General features: G+C 67.0%; 1 protein-coding gene across 1 annotated transcript; it reads left to right on the forward strand.

Annotated features, from left to right (window-relative positions):
* Positions 1-1,395: 1,395 nt before the first annotated feature.
* Positions 1,396-19,904, forward strand: LOC309685515 (synaptotagmin-3-like; the record flags this gene model as incomplete). The annotated part of the gene is given in 9 exon segments (XM_082501274.1): positions 1,396-1,509; positions 1,511-1,550; positions 5,033-5,420; positions 7,159-7,231; positions 7,325-7,708; positions 9,384-9,504; positions 11,850-12,021; positions 15,564-15,693; positions 19,824-19,904. Coding segments are annotated over 9 exon segments (1,503 nt in total).
* Positions 19,905-23,620: the final 3,716 nt, after the last annotated feature.

Here is a 23,620-nt window from a genome sequence, read left to right on the forward strand (position 1 = left end):
GGGGGGGCAGTTGTGGGGCTCAGGGGGACACTTGTGGGTCTGGGGGGGCAGTTATGGGTCTGGGGGGGGCAGTTATGGGTCTGGGGGGGCAGTTGTAGGGCTGGGGGGGGGCAGTTATGGGGCCGGGGGGGCACTTGTGGGTCTGGGGGGTGTACATATGGGTCTCGGTGGGGCACTTGTGGGGCTGAGGAGGGGGTGGGGGACCCCCCCCCCAACATCCTCCCCCCCCTCCCCCCATCTCCACCCGTAGGTCGCCGTCGAGGCCACGCCCCCCCCCGGAGGCCCCGCCCCCTCCGAGGCCCCGCCCCCCGCGCGCATGGCCCGGCCCCGCCCCCCACTGCCCCTCCTGCCCCCCCCCGGGGAGCGCTGACCCCCCCCCACGGCCGCCGCAGCCGCCCCCAGGTGATGTCACACGCGTGTGTCGCACGGGGGTGAGGGGGGTGTGTGTCACACGTGTGTCGCACGGGGATGGGGTGTACACATGTGTCACACGTGTGTCGCACGGGTGTGTGTGTGTGTTACACGTGTGTCGCACAGGGATGGGGTGTACATGTGTGTCGTATGCGTGTGTTGCACGGGGATGGGGTGTACACGCGTGTCACGTGTGTCACACGGGGGTAGAGGGTGTGCACGTGTCAGGCGTGTGTTGCACAGGGACAGGGGTGTGCATGCGCGTCACACGCGTGTTGCATGGGGATGAGGGTGTGCATGTGTGTCGCACTCGTGTCACACAAGAGGGTGGGGGGGCAGGGGGATGTGGGGAGCCGTGCGAGGCGTGCGAGGCGCTTGTGCCAGGCGTGTGGTGAAGCACGTGTGCCAGGCGTGTTGCGAGGTGCGTGTGTGAGGTGTGTTGTGCAGCACATGTGCCAGGCGTGTCGTGAGGTGTGTGTGCCAGGCGTGCGAGGCATGTTGCGAGGCGTGCATGCCAGCCATGCCAGGCGTGTGCCAGGCATGTGCCAGGCGTGTCGCAAGGTGTGTGTGCCAGGCGTGTTGCGAGGTGCGTGCGTGAGGTGTGCAAAGCGTGTTTGCGAGGCGTGCATGCCAGGCGTGTGCCAGGCGTGTCACGTGGTGCGTGTGTGAGGTGTATTGTGCAACACGTGTGCCAGGCGTGTCGCGAAGTGCGTGTGCCCGGCGTGCAAAGTGTGTTGCGAGGCGTGCATGCCAGGCGTGTGCCAGGTGTGTCACGTGGTGCGTGTGCGAGGTGTATTGTGCAACACGTGTGCCAGGCGTGTCGCGAGGTGCGTGTGCCAGGCATGCGAGGCGTGTTGCAAGGCGTGCATGGCAGGCGTGTACCAGGCGTGTGCCAGGCATGTGCCAGGCGTGTCACGAGGTGCGTGTGCGAGGTGTATTGTGCAACACGTGTGCCAGGCGTGTCTGGGCGTGCCGCAGGCGGCCATGTCGGGGGACTACGAGGAGGACGTGTGCCGCAGCGCGCTGCGCCTGGTGCAGGAGCTGTGCTTCGCCCCCCGCGCCCGCCCCCCCCACGACAAGTGCCTCGAGTTCACCGACCCTCCTGCGCCACCGCGGACACCCCCGACCCTCCGACGCCGGTCAGCGCCCCCCCCCGCCCCCCCCCCCCCCAGGGTGGGACACCCACCCCCCAAAAGGATGGGACACCCCCAAGGAGAAGGGACCCCCCCATTGGAAGGATCCCCCCCCCAAAGGGATGGGACACCCCCAAAGAGAAGAGACCCCCCCTCAAAAGGATGGGAAACCCCCAAGGAGAAGGGACCCCCCCCAGGATGGGACACCCCCCCAAAAAGGGATGGGACACCCCCAAAGAGAAGAGACCCCCCCCCAGGATGGGACCCCCCCCCAAAAAGGGATGGGACACCCCCAAAGAGAAGGGTCCCCCCTCCAAGGATGGGACCCCCCCCCAAAAAGGGATGGGACACCACCAAAGAGAAGGGCCCCCCCCAAGTATGGAACCCCCCCCAAAAAGGGATGGGACACCCCAAAGAGAAGAGACCCCCCCCAGGATGGGACCCCCCCCCCCAAAAAGGGATGGGGACACCCCCAAAGAGAAGTGACCCCCCCCAGGATGGGACCCCCCCCCCAAAAAGGGATGGGACACCCCCAAAGAGAAGCGACCCCCCCCCCAAGGATGGGACCCCCCCCCAAAAAGGGATGGGACACCCCCAAAGAGAAGGGACCCCCCCCCAAAGGGATGGGACACCCCGAAAGGATGGGACACCCCCCCAAAAGGGATGGGAAACCCCCAAAGAGAAGAGACACCCCAAAAAGGGATGGGACACCCCCAAAGAGAAGAGCCCCCCCCAAAGAGGGATGGGACCCCCCCAAAGAGAAGCGACCCCCCCCCCAAGGATGGGACCCCCCCCCAAAAAGGGATGGGACACCCCCAAGGAGAAGGGACCCCCCAAAAGATGGATCCCCCCCAAAAAGGGATGGGAGACCCCCAAAGAGAAGGGCCCCCCCCAAGGATGGGACACCCCCACCCCAAAAAGGGATGGAACACCCCCAAAGAGAAGGGACCCCCCCCAAGGATGGGACACCCCCCCCAAAGGGATGGGACACCCCCAAAGAGAAGGGACCCCCCCCCAAGGATGGGACCCCCCCCCCTAAAAGGAATGGGACCCCCCCAAAGAGAAGGGACCCCCCCCCAAGGATGGGACACCCCCCCCAAAAGGGATGGGACACCCCCAAAGAGAAGAGACCCCCCCCAGGATGGGACCCCCCCCCCAAAAAGGGATGGGACACCCCCAAAGAGAAGAGACCCCCCCAAAAAGGGATGGGACCCCCCCAAAGAGAAGGGACCCCCCCCCAAGGATGGGACCCCCCCCCCCTAAAAGGAATGGGACCCCCCCAAAGAGAAGGGACCCCCCCCAAGGATGGGACCCCCCCCCAAAAAGGGATGGGACAACCCCAAAGAGAAGGGACCCCCCCCCCAAGGATGGGACACCCCCCCCAAAAGGGATGGGACACCCCCAAAGAGAAGAGACCCCCCCCAGGATGGGACCCCCCCCCAAAAAGGGATGGGATACCCCCAAAGAGAAGAGACCCCCCCCAAAGGGATGGGACACCCCGAAAGGATGGGACCCCCCCCCAAAAAGGGATGGGACACCCCCAAAGAGAAGGGACCTCCCCCAAGGATGGGACCCCCCCCAAAAAGGGATGGGACACCCCCAAAGAGGGTGCTGTGGGCCCCAGGAGGGTGGGGGGCCCCTTGGGTGGGTTTTGGGGACCCCCAGGTGGGATTTGGGGACCCCCAGGAGAGTGACGGGGACCCCAAGAAGGCGGTGGGACCCCGAGAGGGTGGTGGGTCCCTGGGGTGGGTTTTGGGGTCCCCGTGGGGGTGGTGGGCACCCCAAGAGCATGGTGGGACCCTAAGAGGGTGCTGTGGACCCCAGGAGGGTGGTGGGCCCCTTGGGTGGGATTTGGGGACCCCCAGGTGGAATTTGGGGACCCCCAGGAGGGTGACGGGGACCCAAAACCATGGTGGGACCCCAAGAACATGGTGGGACCCCAAGAGGGTGGTGGGACTCCAAGAGGGTGATGGTGCCCCCAAGAAGGTTCTGAGCCCCTCAGGTGGCTTTGAAACCCCCACCCTCAAAGTTTTGGGCCCCCCTGAATTTTTGGGTCCCCCCCGAGTCTGATGGTGACCCCAAGAACGTGGTGGGACCCCAAAACCATGGTGGGACCCCAAGAACATGGTGGGACCCCAAGAGAATGATGGTGCCCCCAAGAAGGTTCTGAGCCCCTCAGCTGGCTTTAAACCCCCCACCCTCAAAGTTTTGGGTCCCCCCTGAATTTTTGGGTCCCCCCCGAGTCTGATGGTGACCCCAAGAACGTGGTGGGACCCCAAAACCGTGGTGGGACCCAAGAACATGGTGGGACCCCAAGAGGGTGGTGGGACTCCAAGAGGGTGATGGGGCCCCCAAGAAGGTTCAGAGCCCCTCACGTGGCTTTAAACCCCCCCACCCTCAAAGTTTTGGGCCCCCCCTGAATTTTTGGGGCCCCACCAAGTCTGATGGTGACCCCAAGAACGTGGTGGGACCCCAAAACCATGGTGGGACCCCAAGAACATGGTGGGAACCCAAGAGGGTGGTGGGACCCCAAGAGGGTGGTGGGGCCCCAAGAGGGTGATGGTGCCCCCAAGAAGGTTCAGAGCCCCTCATGTGGCTTTAAACCCCCCCACCCTCAAAGTTTTGGGTCCTCCCTGAATTTTTGGGTCCCCCCCGAGTCTGATGGTGACCCCAAGAACGTGGTGGGACCCCAAAACCATGGTGGGACCCCAAGAGGGTGGTGGGGCCCCAAGAGGGTGATGGTGCCCCCAAGAAGGTTCTGAGCCCCTCAGGTGGCTTTGAAACCCCCACCCTCAAAGTTTTGGGCCCCCCCTGAATTTTTGGGGCCCCCCTGAGTCTGATGGTGACCCCAAGAACGTGGTGGGGACCCCAAAAACCGTGGTGGGACCCAAGAACATGGTGGGAACCCAAGGGGGTGGTGGGACTCCAAGAGGGTGATGGGGCCCCCAAGAAGGTTCAGAGCCCTTCACGTGGCTTTAAACCCCCCCACTCTCAAAGTTTTGGGCCCCCCCTGAATTTTTGGGGCCCCACCAAGTCTGATGGTGACCCCAAGAACGTGATGGGACCCCAAAACCGTGGTGGGACCCAAGAACATGGTGGGAACCCAAGGGGGTGGTGGGACCCCAAGAGGGTGGTGGGGCCCCAAGAGGGTGATGGTGCCCCCAAGAAGGTTCTGAGCCCCTCAGGTGGCTTTAAACCCCCCCACCCTCAAAGTTTTGGGCCCCCCCTGAATTTTTGGGGCCTCCCCGAGTCTGATGGTGATTTCAAGAACGTGGTGGGACCCCAAAACTGTGGTGGGACCCCAAGAACATGGTGGGAACCCAAGAGGGTGGTGGGGCCCCAAGAGGGTGATGGGGCCCCCAAGAAGGTTCTGAGCCCCTCAGGTGGCTTTGAACCCCCCACGCTCAAATTTTTGGGGGCCCCCCTTGATTTTTTGGGGCCCCCCCCTGAAGCGTCACCCCCCCCGTGTTTGTCTGTCCCCCCTCCAGAGGTGTCTGTCAGTCTCCTGTCGGTCATCGTCACCTTCTGCGGCATCGTCCTTTTGGGGGTGTCCCTCTTCGTCTCCTGGAAGCTCTGCTGGGTCCCCTGGCGCCATAAGGGGGGGCCGGGGGCCCCCCCCCGCAAAGAACCCCCCCAAAGTGGGGGGGGGGGACCTTTCGGGGACCCTCTTCCCGAAAGAGGGGAACCGGGTCCTGAGCCCCCCCCCGAACGCTGCTACCTGGACATGGGGCCCTGTCCCGAGGGGGGGCCGCGGGCGTTGGGACCCCCCCAGTTTCAGGGGACCCCCCAATTGGCCCCCCCTGAGTTGGGGGGGGAGGGGATGGGGTCCCTGCCCAGCGCCCCCTCCCAGCAGCACGTGGGAGGTCTGGTCAGCAGGTAGGGACCTGGGGACGTTGGGGGGGGGGGGGGGACGTGGGGACAAGGGGACAAAGGGGGGGGGGTGACATGGGGACGGGGGTGACGTATGGAGTGGGGGGGACATGGGGGCGGGGGGGTGACATGGGGACAGGGGTGACACATGGAGTGGGGGGGACATGGGGGTGGGGGGGTGACATGGGGACGGGAGTGACGTATGGAGTGGGGGGGACATGGGGACGGGGGGACATGGGGAAGGGGGGGTGACATGGGGACGGGGGGTGACACATGGAGTGGGGGGGACATGGGGGTGGGGGGGTGACATGGGGACGGGAGTGACGTATGGAGTGGGGGGGACATGGGGACGGGGGGACATGGGGAAGGGGGGGTGACATGGGGACGGGGGGTGACACATGGAGTGGGGGGGACATGGGGGTGGGGGGGTGACATGGGGACGGGAGTGACATATGGAGTGGGGGGGACATGGGGACGGGGGGGTGACATGGGGACGGGGGGTGACACATGGAGTGGGGGGGACATGGGGACGGGGGGACATGGGGAAGGGGGGGCACGGGGATGGGGGGGGACATGGGGATGGGGGGGTGACATGGGGACGGGGGGTGACACATGGAGTGGGGGGGACATGGGGACGGGGGGGTGACGTGGGGGCGGGGGGACATGGGGACGGGGGGTGACATGGGGATGGGAGTGACACATGGAGTGGGGGGGACATGGGGACGGGGGGGTGACATGGGGACAGGGGGTGACACATGGAGTGGGGGGGACATGGGGACGGGGGGACATGGGGACGGGGGGGTGACATGGGGACAGGGGGTGACACATGGAGTGGGGGGGACATGGGGGTGGGGGGGTGACATGGGGGCGGGGGGACATGGGGACGGGGGGTGACATGGGGACAGGGGGTGACACGGAGTGGGGGGGACATGGGGACGGGGGGACATGGGGATGGGGGGTGACATGGGGGCGGGGGTGACATATGGAGTGGGGGGGACATAGGGACGGGGGGCACAGGGACAGGGGGACATGGGGACAGGGGGACATGGGGACGGGGGTGACATGGGGACAGGGGGCACAGGGACAGGATGACATGGGGACAGGGGGACATGTGGATAAGGGGGGGCACAGGGACGGGGGGTGACATGGGGGTAGGGGGGTGACATGGGGACAGGGGGGTGACGTGGGGACGGGGGGTGACATGGGGATAAGGGGGGGCACAGGGACAGGGGGGTGACATGGGGAGGAGTGGGGGGCAGAGGGATGGGGGTGGCACAGAGTGGGGGTGACATAGGGACAGGGGTGACATGGGGACGGGGGGGGTGTGACATGGGGACGGGGGGAGCACGGGGGGTTCCCCAGTGTCCCCACCCATGGTGGGGGGGTCACTTGTGTGTGTCCCCCCCCCCCCACGTCCCCACATGCTTTGGGGGGTGTCCCCATATATGGGGGGACACAGAAGTGTCCCCACACCCCATACCTGGGGGGGGGGGGGTCACAGGTGTCCCCACAACCCCATACATGGGGGGGGGGGGTCACAAGTGTCCCCCTCCATCTCCCCACATCCATGGGGGGGGTTCCCCAGGGGTCCCCCAGTGCCCCCACAACCTCCTCCGCTGGGACCTGTGTATGTCCACCACTGTCCTCCTCTCCAGTAGTGTCGTCCCCCCCCCAGTCCCTATGTCCCCACACCCCCTTAGGGGGTGTCCCCCCCCCCTTAACCCCCCCTATTTCCCCCTCCCAGTGCCCCTCTGGAAGACAAACTGGACCAGAACCCCACCAACCTGGGTCAAATCCAACCGGAACTCTACGACGGAGGAGGAGGAGGAGGAGGAGGAGGAGGAGGAGGAGGAGGAGGAGAAGGAGAAGAAGGAGGAAGAGGGGATGGGGGGAGCGGCCCCCCCCCACCTTGCGGCCGCCTGAGCGTGTCGTTGCGTTACGCCTACGGCACTCAGCAACTGGTGGTGCGCATCCTGCGCGCCCTGGACCTCCCCGCCAAGGACGCCAACGGTTTTTCCGACCCTTACGTGAAGATCTACCTCCTGCCGGATCGGAAAAAGAAATTCCAAACGAAGGTGCACCGGAAAACTCTCAACCCGGTTTTCGACGAGACTTTCACTTTCGGGGTGCCCTTCGGCGAACTGCCGCGGCGGCGCCTTCACTTCAGCGTCTACGATTTCGATCGCTTCTCCCGGCACGACCTCATCGGGCAGGTGGTGGTGGACAACCTGCTGGAGGCCACCGAGAGGGCGGCGCAGGGGCCCATCTGGAGGGACATCCTGGAGGGCAGCGGGGTGAGGGGGACACGGGGGGGGGACGGGGACACGGGAGGGGAAGGGGGGGGCGGTGGGGATGGGGTGGTGGGGATGGGGGATGGTGGGGATGGGGGAGTGGGAATGGTGGGAATGGTGAAGATGGGACAGTGGGGATGGTAGGGGTGGTGGGGATGGTGGGAATGGGACAGTGGGGACAGGGGACGGTGGGGATGGTGGGGATGGGGGAGATGGGACAGTGGGAATGGTGGGAATGGTGAAGATGGGACAGTGGGGATGGGACAGTGGGGATGGTGGGGATGGTGGGGATGGTGGGGATGGGACAGTGGGGATGGTGGGAATGGTGAAGATGGGACAGTGGGGATGGTGGGAATGGGACAGTGGGAATGGTGGGAATGGTGAAGATGGGACAGTGGGGATGGTGGGGATGGTGGGGATGGGACAGTGGGTATGGTGGGGATGGTGAAGATGGGACAGTGGGGATGGTGGGGATAGGACAGTGGGGATGGGACAGTGGGGATGGTGGGGATGGTGAAGATGGGACAGTGGGGATGGTGGGGATGGTGGGGATGGTGGGGATGGTGGGGATGGGACAGTGGGGACAGGGGACAGTGGGGATGGTGGGAATGGTGGGGATGGGACAGTGGGGATGGTGGGGATGGTGGGGATGGGACAGTGGGGATGGTGGGGATGGTGGGAATGGGACAGCAGGGACAGGGGACAGTGGGGATGGTGGGAATGGTGGGGATGGTGGGGACGGGACAGTGGGGATGGTGGGGATGGGGGACACTGGGGATGGTGGGAATGGGACAGTGGGAATGGTGGGGATGGGGGACAGTGGGGACAGGGGACAGTGGGGACACTGGGGATGGTGGGAATGGGACAGTGGGGACAGGGGACAGTGGGGATGGTGGGAAAGGTGGGGATGGGACAGTGGGGATGGTGGGAATGGTGAAGATGGGACAGTGGGGATGGTGGGGATGGGACAGTGGGGACGGGGAGGATGGTGGGGACGGGGGACAGTGGGGATGGCAGTGGTGTGGTTGGGGCAGAGGACGATGGGGACAGGGGACGGTGGGGACAGGGGGTGGTGGGGATGGGGGAGATGGGGGCAGTGGGGACAGGGGACGGGGGACAGGGGACAGTGGGGATGGACAGGGGACGGGAGACGGGATGGGGGACAGGGGACAGTGGGAATGGTGGGAATGGTGGGGATGGGACAGTGGGGATGGGATGGTGGGAATGGGACAGGGGATGGGTGACAGTGGGGACAGGGGACAGTGGGGATGGTGGGGATGGGGGACAGTAGGGACAGGGGACGATGGGGACAGGGGATGGTGGGGACGGGACAGTGGGGATAGGGATAGTGGGGATGGTGGGGATGGTGGGGATGGTGGGGAAGGGGATGGGACAGTGGGGACAGGAGATGGTGGGGATGGTGGGGATGGGGGACAGTGGGGACAGGGGACGGTGGGGACAGGGGACAGTGGGGATGGGACAGTGGTGTGGTTGGGGCCAGAGGACGATGGGGACAGGGGGTGGTGGGGACGGGGGAGATGGGGGCAGTGGGGACAGGGGACCTCTGCCCTGTCCGGTGACCCTGACCCCTGACCCAACCCGTGACCCTGATGACCCTGACCCCAACTTGTGACCCCCGACCCCCCTCCCCGTGACCTCTGACCCCCGACCTGGGCAGGAGAAGGCGGACCTGGGGGAGGTGAACTTCTCGCTGTGCTACCTGCCGACGGCCGGGCGCCTCACCGTCACCGTCATCCGCGCCTCCAACCTGCGCGCCATGGACCTCACCGGCTACTCGGGTGCGCGGGGACGCGGCGGGACACGGGGGGGCATCGGGGGGACATCGGGGGGACAGGGGGGACAGGGGGGACAGGGGGACACAGGGGGACAGGGGGACATGGGGGGACAGGGGGACACCGGGGGCACAGGGGGACACTGGGGGACCAGGGGGACACAGGGGGACAGGGGGACAGGGGGGGACAGGGGGACACCGGGGGCACAGGGGGACACCGAGGGGATAGGGGGGGACACAGGGGGACAGGGGGGGACACAGGGGGGGACAGGGGGACACTGGGGGCACAGGGGGACACCGGGGGGACAGGGAGACACTGGGGAGACAGGGGACACAGGGGGGACAGGGGGACACTGGGGGACCAGGGGGACACAGGGACACAGGGGGACAGGGGGGGACAGGGGGACACCGGGGGCACAGGGGGACACCGGGGGGATAGGGGGGGACACAGGGGGACAGGGGGGGACAGGGGGACACCGGGGGCACAGGGGGACACCGGGGGGATAGGGGGGGACACAGGGGGACAGGGGGGGACACAGGGGGGGACAGGGGGACACTGGGGGCACAGGGGGACACTGGGGGCACAGGGGGACACCGGGGGGACAGGGAGACACTGGGGAGACAGGGGACACAGGGGGGACAGGGGGACACTGGGGGGACAGGGGACACAGGGGGGACAGGGGGACACTGGGGGACCAGGGGGACATCGGGGGGACAGGGGGGACAGGGGGACAGGGGGACACAGGGGGACAGGGGGACATGGGGGGACAGGGGGACACCGGGGGCACAGGGGGACACCGGGGGGATAGGGGGGGACACAGGGGGACAGGGGGGGACACAGGGGGGGACAGGGGGACACTGGGGGCACAGGGGGACACCGGGGGGACAGGGAGACACTGGGGGACCAGGGGGACACAGGGGGACAGGGGGACAGGGGGGGACAGGGGGACACCGGGGGCACAGGGGGACACCGAGGGGATAGGGGGGGACACAGGGGGACAGGGGGGGACACAGGGGGGACAGGGGGACACCAGGGGGACAGGGGAGACAGGGGACACTGGGGGACACGGGGACACGGGGGTCAGGGGGACACCGGGGGGACAGGGGGACACTGGGGTGACGGGGGGGGGACACGGGGACAGGGGGACACCAGGGGGACAGGGGGACACCGGGGGGACAGGGGACATGGGGGGATATGGGGGGACATGGAGGGGACATGGGGGCACAGGGGGACACCGGGGGGACAGGGAGACACCAGGGGGACAGGGGGACATGGGGGGACAGGGGGACACTGGGGGCACAGGGGGACACCGGGGGGACAGGGAGACACGGGGGGGACAGGGGACACGGGGGGGACAGGGGGGACAGGGGACATGGGGGGACAGGGGGGACAGGGGACGCTGGAGAACAGGGGGACACCAGGGGGACGGGGGACATGGGGGGATACGGGGGGACATGGAGGGGACATGGGGGCACAGGGGGACACCGCGGGCACAGGGGGACACCGGGGGGACAGGGGGACACCGGGGGGACAGGGGGGGACACGGGTGGGACAGGGGGACACCGGGGGCACAGGGGGGACAGGGGGACACGGGGGGACAGGGGGACACCGGGGGGACAGGGGGGGACAGGGGGATACTGGGGGCACAGGGGGACACCGGGGGGACAGGGAGACACCAGAGAGACAGGGGACACGGGGGGCACAGGGGGGACAGGGGACACGGGGGGGACAGGGGGACACGGGGGGACGGGGGGACACGGGGGGACACTGGGGGACAGGGGGGACATGGGGGGACACGGAGGGACATGGAGGGGACACAGGGACACCAGGGGGACAGGGGACACGGGGGGACACGGGGGACACGGGGGGACATGGGGGGACATGGGGACGACACGGGGACTCCAGGGGGACAGGGGGGACAGGGGACATGGGGGGACACGGGGGAGACATGGGGGGACATGGGGACACGTGGGTCAGCCGTGGGGCTGGGTGGATGCTGTGGGACCCCATGGGGTGGCTGTGGGGCGCTGTGGGGTGGCTGTGGGGCCCATGGGGTGGCCATGGGGCCCCGTGGGGTGGCCATGGGGCTCGGTGGGTCAACGGTGGCGTGGTCGTAGCGCTCTGCAGGTTGCCATGGGATGTCGTGGGGTGGCCGTGGGGCGCTGTGGGTCAGTCGTGGGGCTGGGTGGGATGCTGTGGGACCCCATGGGGTGGCTGTGGGGCGCTGTGGGGTGGCCGTGGGGCCCATGGGGTGGCCATGGGGCCCCGTGGGGTGGCCGTGGGGCGCTGTGGGGTGGCCGTGGGGCCCGGTGGGTCGGCCGTGGGGCGCTATGGGGCAGTGCCCCCCGCAGACCCCTACGTGAAGGCCTCGCTGATGGCGGAGGGGCGGCGGCTGAAGAAGCGCAAGACGTCCATCAAGAAGAACACGCTCAACCCCAGCTACAACGAGGCCCTCGTGTTCGACGTGCCGCACGAGAGCGTGCACCACGTCAGCCTCACCATCGCCGTCGTCGACTACGACTGGTGAGTTGGGGGTCCCGGATGTGTGGGTCCACTCGCCGTGGGGCTGGGGGGTCGCTATGGGGCTGGCGCAGGGCGTGGGGCTGAGTGTGTGAGCTCTGATGCGAGGGGTGTTGCACGAGAGCGTGCACCACGTCAGCCTCACCATCGCCATCGTCGACTACGACTGGTGAGTTGGGGGTCCCGGATGTGTGGGTCCACTCGCCGTGGGGCTGGGGGGTCGCTATGGGGCTGGTGTGGAGTGTGGAGCTGAGTGGGTGAGCTCTGGTGCGAGGGGTGTTGCACGAGAGCGTGCACCACGTCAGCCTCACCATCGCCGTCGTCGATTACGACTGGTGAGTTGGGGGTCCTGGATGTGTGGGTCCACTCGCCGTGGGGCTGGGGGGTCGCTATGGGGCTGGTGTGGAGTGTGGAGCTGAGTGTGTGAGCTCTGATGCGAGGGGTGTTGCACGAGAGCGTGCACCACATCAGCCTCACCATCACCGTCGTCGATTACGACTGGTGAGTTGGGGGTCCTGGATGTGTGGGTCCACTCGCCGTGGGGCTGGGGGAATGTGTGGGGCCGGTCCGTAGCCCTGGGGCTTGGGGGGTGAGCTCTGGTGCGAGGGGTGTTGCACGAGAGCGTGCACCACGTCAGCCTCACCATCGCCGTCGTCAATTACGACTGGTGAGTTGGGGGTCCCGGATGTGTGGGTCCACTCGCCGTGGGGCTGGGGGGTCGCTATGGGGCTGGTGTGGAGTGTGGAGCTGAGTGGGTGAGCTCTAGTGCGAGGGGTGTTGCACGAGAGCGTGCACCACGTCAGCCTCACCATCGCCGTCGTCGACTACGACTGGTGAGTTGGGGGTCCCGGATGTGTGGGTCCACTCGCCGTGGGGCTGGGGGGTCGCTATGGGGCTGGTGTGGAGTGTGGAGCTGAGTGGGTGAGCTCTGATGCGAGGGGTGTTGCACGAGAGCGTGCACCACGTCAGCCTCACCATCGCCGTTGTCGACTATGGGTCAACCATGGGACCATGCCCTGGGTGTCCTGGGTCCCTGTGTCCATGGGTGCCATGGGTGCCATGGGTGCCATGGGTGTCCTGTGTCCCTGGGTGCCCTGGCTGCCATGGGTGCCATGGGTGCCATGGGTGCCATGGGTGCCCTGTGTCCATGGGTGTCCCTGGGTGCCCTGGGTCCCTGTGTCCCTGTGTCCCTGGGTGCCCTGTGTCCCTGGGTGTCCTGGGTCCCTGGGTCCATGGGTGCCATGGGTGTCCTGGGTGTCCTGGGTCCCTGTGTGCCATGGGTGCCATGGGTGCCATGGGTGCCATGGGTGCCATGGGTGCCCTGTGTCCATGGGTGTCCCTGGGTGCCCTGGGTCCCTGTGTCCCTGTGTCCCTGGGTGCCCTGGGTCCATGGGTGTCCTGTGTCCCTGTGTCCCTGGGTGCCCTGGGTCCATGGGTGTCCTGTGTCCCTGTGTCCCTGGGTGCCCTGGGTCCATGGGTGTCCTGTGTCCCTGGGTGTCCTGGGTCCCTGGGTCCATGGGTGCCATGGGTGCCATGGGTGCCCTGTGTCCCTGGGTCCCTGTGTCCCTGGGTCCCTGGGTGCCATGGGTGCCATGGGTGCCCTGTGTCCCTGTGTCCCTGTGTCCTTGGGTCCCTGGGTGCCATGGGTGCCCTGTGTCCCTGTGTCCCTGTGTCCCTGGGTCCCTGGGTGCCATGGGTGCCCTGTGTCCCTGTGTCCCTGTGTCCCTGGGTACCTGGGTGCCATGGGTGCCCTGTGTCCCTGGGTCCCTGTGTCCCTGGGTCCCTGGGTGCCATGGGTGCCCTGTGTCCCTGTGTCCCTGTGTCCCTGGGTCCCTGTGTCCCTGGGTCCCTGGGTGCCATGGGTGCCCTGTGTCCCTGGGTGCCGGCTGCCCTGTGTTCCCTGGGTGCCCTGGCTGCCCTGGGTGCCCTGCGTCCACGGGTGTCCCGTGTCCCTGGGTGCCGGCTGCCCTGAATTCCCTGGGTGCCCGGTGCCGTGGGTGCCCTGGTTGCCATGGTTGCCCTGGTGCAATGGGTGCAGGAGTGCCCTGGCTGCCTTGGGTGCTGGGTGCCGTGGCTGCTGGGTGCCCTGGGTGCCCTGGATGCCCTGGGAGCTGGGTGCCATGTGTGCCCTGGGTTCCCTGGCTGTCCTGGGTGCCCTGGGTGCCCTGGGTGCCATGGGTGCCCTGGCTTTCCTGGGTGCCGGTTGCCCAGGCTGCTGTGGGTGCCATGTGTGCAGTGGGTACCCAGGCTGTCCCGGATGCTGGGTGCTATACCTGCCCTGGGTCCCTGGCTGCCATGGGTGCTGGGTGCCATGGGTGCCCTGGATGCCCTGGGTGCCAGGTGCTGTGTGTGGCGTGGCTGTCCTGGGTGCTGTGGGTGCCGTGGGTGCCATGGGTGCTGTGTGCCATGGGTGCCCTGGGTGCCCTGGGTGCCATGGGTGCCCTGGCTTTCCTGATTGCCCTGGGTGCCATGGGTGCCCAGGCTGCTGTGGGTGCCATGTGTGCAGTGGGTAGCCGGGCTGTCCCGGATGCTGGGTGCTATACCTGCCCTGGGTCCCTGGCTGCCATGGGTGCTGGGTGCCATGGGTGCCATGGCTGCCCTGGGTGCCAGGTGCTGTGTGTGGCGTGGCTGTCCTGGGTGCTGTGGGTGCCGTGGGTGCCATGGGTGCTGTGTGCCATGGGTGCCCTGGGTGCCCTGGGTGCCCTGGGTGCCCTGGGTGCTGGGTGCTGGCTGCCATGGGTGCCCTGGGTGCCCTGGGTGCCCTGGCTGTCCTGGATGCCCTGGGTGCCATGTGTGCCCTGGGTGCCCTGGGTGCCGGGTGCTGGGTGCCATGAGTGCCGTGGGTGCCCTGGCTGTCCTGGATGCCCTGGATGCCCTGGATGCCCTGGGTGCCCTGGCTGCTGGGTGCCATGGGTGCCCTGGGTGCCATGTGTGCCCTGGGTTCCCTGGCTGTCCTGGGTGCCGTGGGTGCCCTGGGTGCCCTGGGAGCTGGGTGCCCTGGATGCCCTGGGTGCTCTGGGTGCTGGCTGCCATGGGTGCCATGTGTGCCCTGGGTTCCCTGGCTGTCCTGGGTGCCGTGGGTGCCCTGGGTGCCCTGGGAGCTGGGTGCCATGTGTGCCCTGGGTTCCCTGGCTGTCCTGGGTGCCCTGAGTGCCCTGGGTGCTGGGTGCCCTGGGTGCCCTGGCTGTCCTGGCTGTCCTGGGTGCCCTGGATGCCCTGGGTGCCATGTGTGCCCTGGGTGCCCTGGCTGTCCTGGGTGCTGGCTGCCATGTGTGCCCTGGATGCCCTGGGTGCTTCGGGTGCCCTGGATGCCCTGGGAGCTGGGTGCCATGTGTGCCCTGGTTTCCCTGGGTTCCCTGGCTGTCCTGGGTGCCCTGGATGCCCTGGGTGCCCTGGATGCCCTGGGTGCCGTGGGTGCTGGGTACCCTGGGTGCCCTGGCTGTCCTGGCTGTCCTGGCTGTCCTGGGTGCCCTGGGTGCCCTGGGTGCCGTGGGTGCTGGGTGCCCTGGGTGCCGTGGGTGCCATGCGCGTGTCGGTCCCCGCAGCATCGGGCACAACGAGGTGATCGGGCTGTGCCGGGTGGGCAGCGACGCGGAGGGACCGGGCCGGGAGCACTGGGCGCAGATGTTGGCCAACCCCCGCAAACCCATCGAGCACTGGCACACCCTGGTCGAGGTGAGATCCCCCCACCCATGGGACCCCCCCCAGCACCCCCAGAGACCCCCAGCACCCTCAGAGACCCCCAGCACCCATAGAGACCCCCCAGTTCCCATAGAGACCCCCCAGTTCCCATAAGGGCTCCCCAGTACCCATAGGGACCCCCCACCTCCCATAGAGACCCCACCCACCCAGGGGACCCCCTCCACCCACAGGGACCCCCCCAGCACCCCCAGAGACCCCCAGCACCCATAGAGACCCCCCAGCACCCATAGAGACCCCCCAGTTCCCATAAGGGCCCCCCAGCACCCATAGGGACCCCCCACCTCCCATAGAGACCCCACCCAGGGGACCCCCCCAGCACCCATAGAGACACCCCAGCACCCACAGGGACCCCCCACCTCCCATAGAGACACCCCCCCCCTCCCAGGACCCCCCCCCCCAGGGACCCCCCCACCCACAGGGACTCCCCAGGACCCATATGGACCCCCCAGCACCCATAGGGACCCTCCACCTCCCATAGAGACCCCACCCACCCAGGGGACCCCCTCCACCCACAGGGACCCCCCCCAGCACCCATAGAGACACCCCAGCACCCACAGGGACCCCCCACCTCCCATAGAGACCCCACCCACCCAGGGGACCCCCTCCACCCACAGGGACCCCCCACCTCCCATAGAGACACACACACCCCCCCAGAACCCCCCCCCAGGGACCCCCCCACCCACAGGGACTCCCCGGGACCCATATGGACCCCCCAGCACCCATAGGGACCCCCCACCTCCCATAGAGACCCCACCCACCCAGGGGACCCCCTCCACCCACAGGGACCCCCCCCAGCACCCATAGAGACACCCCAGCACCCACAGGGACCCCCCACCTCCCATAGAGACCCCACCCACCCAGGGGACCCCCTCCACCCACAGGGACCCCCCACCTCCCATAGAGACACACACACCCCCCCAGAACCCCCCCCCAGGGACCCCCCCACCCACAGGGACTCCCCGGGACCCATATGGACCCCCCAGCACCCATAGGGACCCCCCACCTCCCATAGAGACCCCACCCACCCAGGGGACCCCCTCCACCCACAGGGACCCCCCCCAGCACCCATAGAGACACACCCCACCCCCCCCAGGACGCCCCCCCCCAGGGACCCCCCCACCCCCAGGGACTCCCCGGGACCCATATGGACCCCCCAGCACCCATAGGGACCCCCCACCTCCCATAGAGACCCCACCCACCCAGGGGAACCCCTCCACCCACAGGGACCCCCCCAGCACCCCCAGAGACCCCCAGCACCCATAGAGACCCCCCAGCACCCATAGAGACCCCCCAGTTCCAATAAGGGCCCCCCAGCAGCCATATGGACCCCCCAGCACCCATAGGGACCCCCCACCTCCCATAGAGACCCCCCCCAGCCCCAGGACCCCCCTCCCACCCACAGCCCCCCCCCCCAGCACCCATAGGGACCCCCCACACCCATAAAGACCCCCCCACACCCATAGGGGACCCCCCAGCACCCATAGGGACCCCCCCCACCCATAGAGACCCCCCAGCACCCATAAAGACCCCCCCGCACCCATAGGGGACCCCCCAGCATCCATAGGGACCCCCCAGCACCCATAGAGACCCCCCCCAAACCCATAGGGGACCCCCCCAGCACCCATAAAGACCCCCCCGCACCCATAGGGACCCCCCTGCACCCATAGGGGACCCCCCCAGTGCCCATAGAGACCCCCACACACCCATAGGGGACCCCCCCACCCATAGGGACCCCCCCACCCATAGGGGACGCCCCAGGACCCACATGGACCCCCCTCCAAGGGACCCCCCCACCCACCCACAGGACCCCACGTGTGTCCCCATACGTGTCCCTGCGTGTCCCCCTGTGAGTGTCCCACGTGTTCCCCCCCGCGTGTCCCCCCCACATGTGCCCACGCGTGTCCCCATATGTGTCCCCACATGTGCCCAAACGTGTCCCTGCGTGTCCCCACACGTGTCCCCATGTGAGTGTCCCCCGCATGTCCCTGCGTGTCCCCACACGAGTGTCCCCTGCGTGTCCTTGCATGTCCCCACACGTGTCCCTGCATGTCGCACACATGTCCCCATGTGAGTGTCCCCCGCGTGTCCCATTACATGTCCCCACGTGTCCCTATATGTGTCCCTGCATGTCCCCACGCGTGTCCCCATGTGAGTGTCCCCCTCTGTGTCCCCACATGTCCCCATGCGTGTCACCGTGTGAGCGTCCCCCTGTGTGTCCCCTGCGTGTCCCATTACATGTCCCCATGTGTCCCCACATGTGTCCCCACGTGTGTCCCTGCGTGTCCCCATGGGAGTGTCACCTGCGTGTCCCCGTGTGTCCCATTACATGTCCCCACATGTTCCTACACGTGTTCTCATGTGAGTGTCCCCTGCGTGTCCCATTACATGTCACATATGTGTCCCTATGTGTCCCTGTGTGTCCCCACACGTGTCGTCACGCGAGTGTCCTCTGCATGTCACTGTGTGTCCCATTACGTGTCCCCACATGTCCCCATACGTGTCCCTGTGTGTCCCCACACGTGTCCCCATTACGTGTCCCCGCGTGTCCCCATACGTGTCCCTGCGTGTCCCCATGTGTGTCCCCATGAGTGTCCCCCATGTGTCCCTGTGTGTCCCCACGCATGTCCCCATGTGAGTGTCCTCTGCATGTCCCCACGCGTGTCCCCAATACATGTCCCCACGTGTCCCCATACGTGTCCCTGCGTGTCCCCACACGTGTCCCCATGAGTGTCCCCCATGTGTCCCTGTGTGTCCCCACACGTGTCCCCATGTGAGTGTCCTCTGCATGTCCCCACGCGTGTCCCCAATACATGTCCCCACGTGTCCCCATACGTGTCCCTGCGTGTCCCCACACGTGTCCCCATGAGTGTCCCCCATGTGTCCCTGTGTGTCCCCATTACGTGTTCCCCTCTGTGTCCCCGCGTGTCCCCATATGTGTCCCTGTGTGTCCCCACACATGTCCCCATGTGAGTGTCCCCTGTGTGTCCCCACGCGTGTCCCCATTACGTGTCCCCGCGTGTCCCCATACGTGTCCCTGTGTGTCCCCATACGTGTCCCTGTGTGTCCCCACGCGTGTCCCCATTACGTGTCCCCGCGTGTCCCCATACGTGTCCCTGTGTGTCCCCACACGTGTCCCCATTACATGTCCCCATGTGTCCCCATATGTGTCCCTGCGTGTCCCCATGCGTGTCCCCCTCTGTGTCCCCACATGTCCCCATACGTGTCCCTGCGTGTCCCCACACGTGTCCCCATGTGAGTGTCCTCTGCATGTCCCCACGCGTGTCCCCAATACATGTCCCCACGTGTCCCCATACGTGTCCCTGCGTGTCCCCATGCGTGTCCCCATGAGTGTCCTCCATGTGTCCCTGTGTGTCCCCACACGTGTCCCCCTCTGTGTCCCCACATGTCCCCATACGTGTCCCTGTGTGTCCCCACGCATGTCCCCATGCGAGTATCCCCTGTGTGTCCCTGCGTGTCCCATTACATGTCCCCACATGTCCCCATACGTGTGCCCACATGTCCCCACGCGTGTCCTCATTACGTGTCCCTGCGTGTCCCCACGCGTGTCCCCATGTGAGTGTCCCCCATGTGTCCCTGTGTGTCCCCATGAGTGTCCCCCTCTGTGTCCCCACATGTCCCCACACGTGTCCCTGTGTGTCCCCATGCGTGTCCCCACGCGAGTGTCCTCTGCATGTCACTGTGTGTCCCATTACGTGTCCCCACATGTCCCCATACGTGTCCCTGTGTGTCCCCACACGTGTCCCCATTACGTGTCCCCGCGTGTCCCCATATGTGTCCCTGTGTGTCCCCACGCGTGTCCCCCTCTGTGTCCCCACATGTCCCCATACGTGTCCCTGTGTGTCCCCACACGTGTCCCCACGCGAGTGTCCTCTGCGTGTCCCCATGCGTGTCCCCATTACGTGTCCCCGCGTGTCCCCATATGTGTCCCTGCGTGTCCCCACACATGTCCCCATTACGTGTCCCCGCGTGTCCCCATACGTGTCCCTGTGTGTCCCCACGCGTGTCCCCACGTGAGCGTCCCCCGCGTGTCCCCGCGTGTCCCCTGCGTGTCCCCGCGTGTGCCCACGCGTGTGCCGTGGCAGGAGAAGGCGCTGGGGCTGCCGTCCAAGGGGTCGGCGCGGGACAAATCCGGCGCTGTGGTGGAGCCCCTCAGCCCCGACTGAGCCCAGTCAGCCCGGTACTGGGGGCACTGGGAGCACTGGGAGGGACTGGGGAGGGGACTGGGGGGGCACTGGGAGCTGCGCTGGGGGGACTGGGAGGCACTGGGAGCGACTGGGAGCTGCACTGGGGGCACTGGGAGCGACTGGGAGCTGCACTGGGGGCACTGGGAGGCACTGGGAGCTGCATTGGGGCACTGGGAGGCAATGGGAGCGACTGGGAGCTGCACTGGGGGCACTGGGAGGCACTGGGAGCTGCATTGGGGCACTGGGAGGCATTGGGAGCGACTGGGAGCTGCACTGGGGGCACTGGGAGGCACTGGGAGCTGCATTGGGGCACTGGGGGGCACTGGGAGGCACTGGGAGCGACTGGGAGGTGCATTGGGGGCACTGGCAGGCACTAGGAGCTGCACTGGGGGGACTGGGAGGGACTGGGAGGCACTGGGAGTGACTGGGAGCTGCACTGGGGGCACTGGGAGGCACTGGGAGCTGCATTGGGGCACTGGGAGGCAATGGGAGCGACTGGGAGCTGCACTGGGGGCACTGGGAGGCACTGGGAGCTGCATTGGGGCACTGGGAGGCATTGGGAGCGACTGGGAGCTGCACTGGGGGCACTGGGAGGCACTGGGAGCTGCATTGGGGCACTGGGGGGCACTGGGAGGCACTGGGAGCGACTGGGAGGTGCATTGGGGGCACTGGCAGGCACTAGGAGCTGCACTGGGGGGACTGGGAGGGACTGGGAGGCACTGGGAGTGACTGGGAGGTGCATTGGGGGCACTGGGAGGCACTGGGAGCTGCACTGGGGGCACTGGGAGGCACTGGGAGCTGCATTGGGGCACTGGGAGGCACTGGGAGTGACTGGGAGGTGCATTGGGGGCACTGGGAGGCACTGGGAGCTGCACTGGGGGCACTGGGAGGCACTGGGAGCAACTGGGAGCTGCATTTGGGGGACTGGGAGGCACTGGGAGCTGCACTGGGGGAACTGGGAGGGAATGGGAGGCACTGGGAGCGACTGGGAGCTGCATTTGGGGGACTGGGAGGCACTGGGAGGCACTGGGAGCGACTGGGAGGTGCATTGGGGGCACTGGGAGGCACTGGGAGCTGCACTGGGGGCACTGGGAGGCACTGGGAGCTGCACTGGGGGGACTGGGAGGGAATGGGAGCTGCACTGGGGGTAATGGGAGGCACTGGGAGGGACTGGGGGGGACTGGGGCCATGTGGGAGGCACTGGGAGCTACGCTGGGGGCACTGGGAGGGACTGGGAGCTGCGCTGGGGGGACTGGGGACCATACTGGAGAGCATGGGGCCATACTGGTGGGGCACATTACCATACTGGGCCATACTGGGAGGGCACTTTACCATACTGGGGTGCACTGGGCCATACTGGGGGACACTTTACCATACTGGGGGCACTGGGCCATACTGGGAGGGCACATTACCATACTGGGGGACACTTTACCATACTGGGGGCACTGGGCCATACTGGGAGGGCACATTACCATACTGGGGTGCACTGGGCCATACTGGGAGGGCACTTTACCATACTGGGGGACGCTTTACAATACTGGGGTGCACTGGGCCATACTGGGAGGGCACTTTACCATACTGGGGGTGCACTGGGCCATACTGGGAGGGCACATTACCATACTGGGGGACACTTTACCATACTGGGGGACACTTTACCATACTGGGGTGCACTGGGCCATACTGGGAGGGCACTTTACCATACTGGGGGACACTTTACCATACTGTGGTGCACTGGGCCATACTGGGAGGGCACATTACCATACTGGGGGACGCTTTACCATACTGGGGTGCACTGGGCCATACTGGGAGGGCACTTTACCATACTGGGGGTGCACTGGGCCATACTGGGAGGGCACATTACCATACTGGGGGACACTTTACCATACTGTGGTGCACTGGGCCATACTGTGAGAACACTTTACCATACTGGGGGACACTTTACCATACTGGGTTGCACTGGGCCATACTGGGAGGGCACTTTACCATACTGGGGGACGCTTTACCATACTGGGGTGCACTGGGCCATACTGGGAGGGCACTTTACCATACTGGGGGTGCACTGGGCCATACTGGGAGGGCACATTACCATACTGGGGGACACTTTACCATACTGGGGTGCACTGGGCCATACTGGGAGGGCACTTTACCATACTGGGGGACACTTTACCATACTGGGGTGCACTGGGCCATACTGGGAGGGCACTTTACCATACTGGGGGATGCTTTACCATACTGGGGTGCACTGGGCCATACTGGGGGGCACATTACCATACTGGGGGACACTTTACCATACTGGGGACACTGGGCCATTCTGGGGGGCCACATTACCATCCTGGGGGGGCTACTGGGCCATACTGGGAGGTCACTGGGCCATACTGGGAAGGGCGCTGACCCCTCTCTCCCCACAGGCGGTGGGGCCGGAGGCAGCGGCTCACCGGGGGGAGGGGGGGGGGGGGGCACCCCGACACCGAAGCCATAAGGACCCCCGGACCCCCCCCTCCCCCCCCCCGGGGGGGGGCCCCCAACTTCCACGACATTGGGGGGGGGGGAGGGGAGGGGGCCCGACCCCCCCTTCCCCCCTCTCCCCCCCCCCCCCCACTGTGAACCCCAACATCCGGGGTGGGGGGTGGGGGGGCCCCCAAAAAACACGCGAAGGACCCCCCCCCCCTCCCCCGGTGTGTTCAGATTTGGGGGGGCCCCGTGTGTGTCTATGCCCCCCCCCCCCCCAAAATGTGTACGTATGGGGGGGCCCCCCCCCAGATTGGCCCCCCCCACCTCAGTGTGTGCCCCCCCCCCCCAAAGTGGACCCCAATGTGTGTCCCCCCCCCCAGTGTGTCCCCCCCCCAGTGTGCGTCCACCCCCCCCCCAGTATATGTCCCCCTCCCCCAGTATGTGTGTCCCCACCTCCCAGTATGTCCCGTCCCCCCCCCAGTGTGTGTCTTCGTGTGGGGCCGGGGGGGCCCCAAAAGCCATAAAGCCCCAAATAAACCCCCCCACCCCCCCCCCAGGAACCGCCTGCGCCTCCCTGCGCCGGGGGGGGGGACACGGGGGACACGGGGACGTGGGGACAGGGGGACAGAGGGACACAGGGATTTGGGGACAGGGGGACATGGGGACTTGGGGACACGGGGACGGGGGGACACAGGACAGGGGGACATGGTAGTGGGGGGACACGGGGGACACAGGGATGGGGGGACACAGGGATTTGGGGACAGGGGGACATGGGGACAGGGGGACATGGGGACTTGGGGACACGGGGACGGGGGGACACAGGACAGGGGGACATGGTAGTGGGGGGACACGGGGGACACAGGGATGGGGGGACACAGGGATTTGGGGACAGGCGGACATGGGGACAGGGGGACATGGGGACTTGGGGACACGGGGATGGGGGGACACGGGGGACACAGGGACGGGGGGACACAGGGACACGGGGATGGGGGGACACGGGGGACATGGGGACTTGGGGACACGGGGATGGGGGGACACGGGGGACACAGGGACGGGGGGACATGGGGACTTGGGGACTTGGGGACAGGGTAATGGGGGGACACAGGGGACTTGGGGACACGGGGATGGGGGACACGGGGACAGGGGGACACGGGGGACACGGGGACGGGGGGACATGGGGACACGGGGATGGGGTAATGGGGGGACATGGGCACAGGGTAATGGGGGGGACACGGGGATTTGGG

This window comes from Vanellus vanellus (assembly GCF_965231255.1).
Source record: "Vanellus vanellus genome assembly, contig: HAP1_SCAFFOLD_1924, whole genome shotgun sequence".
Classification (NCBI taxonomy): Eukaryota; Metazoa; Chordata; class Aves; order Charadriiformes; family Charadriidae; genus Vanellus; species Vanellus vanellus.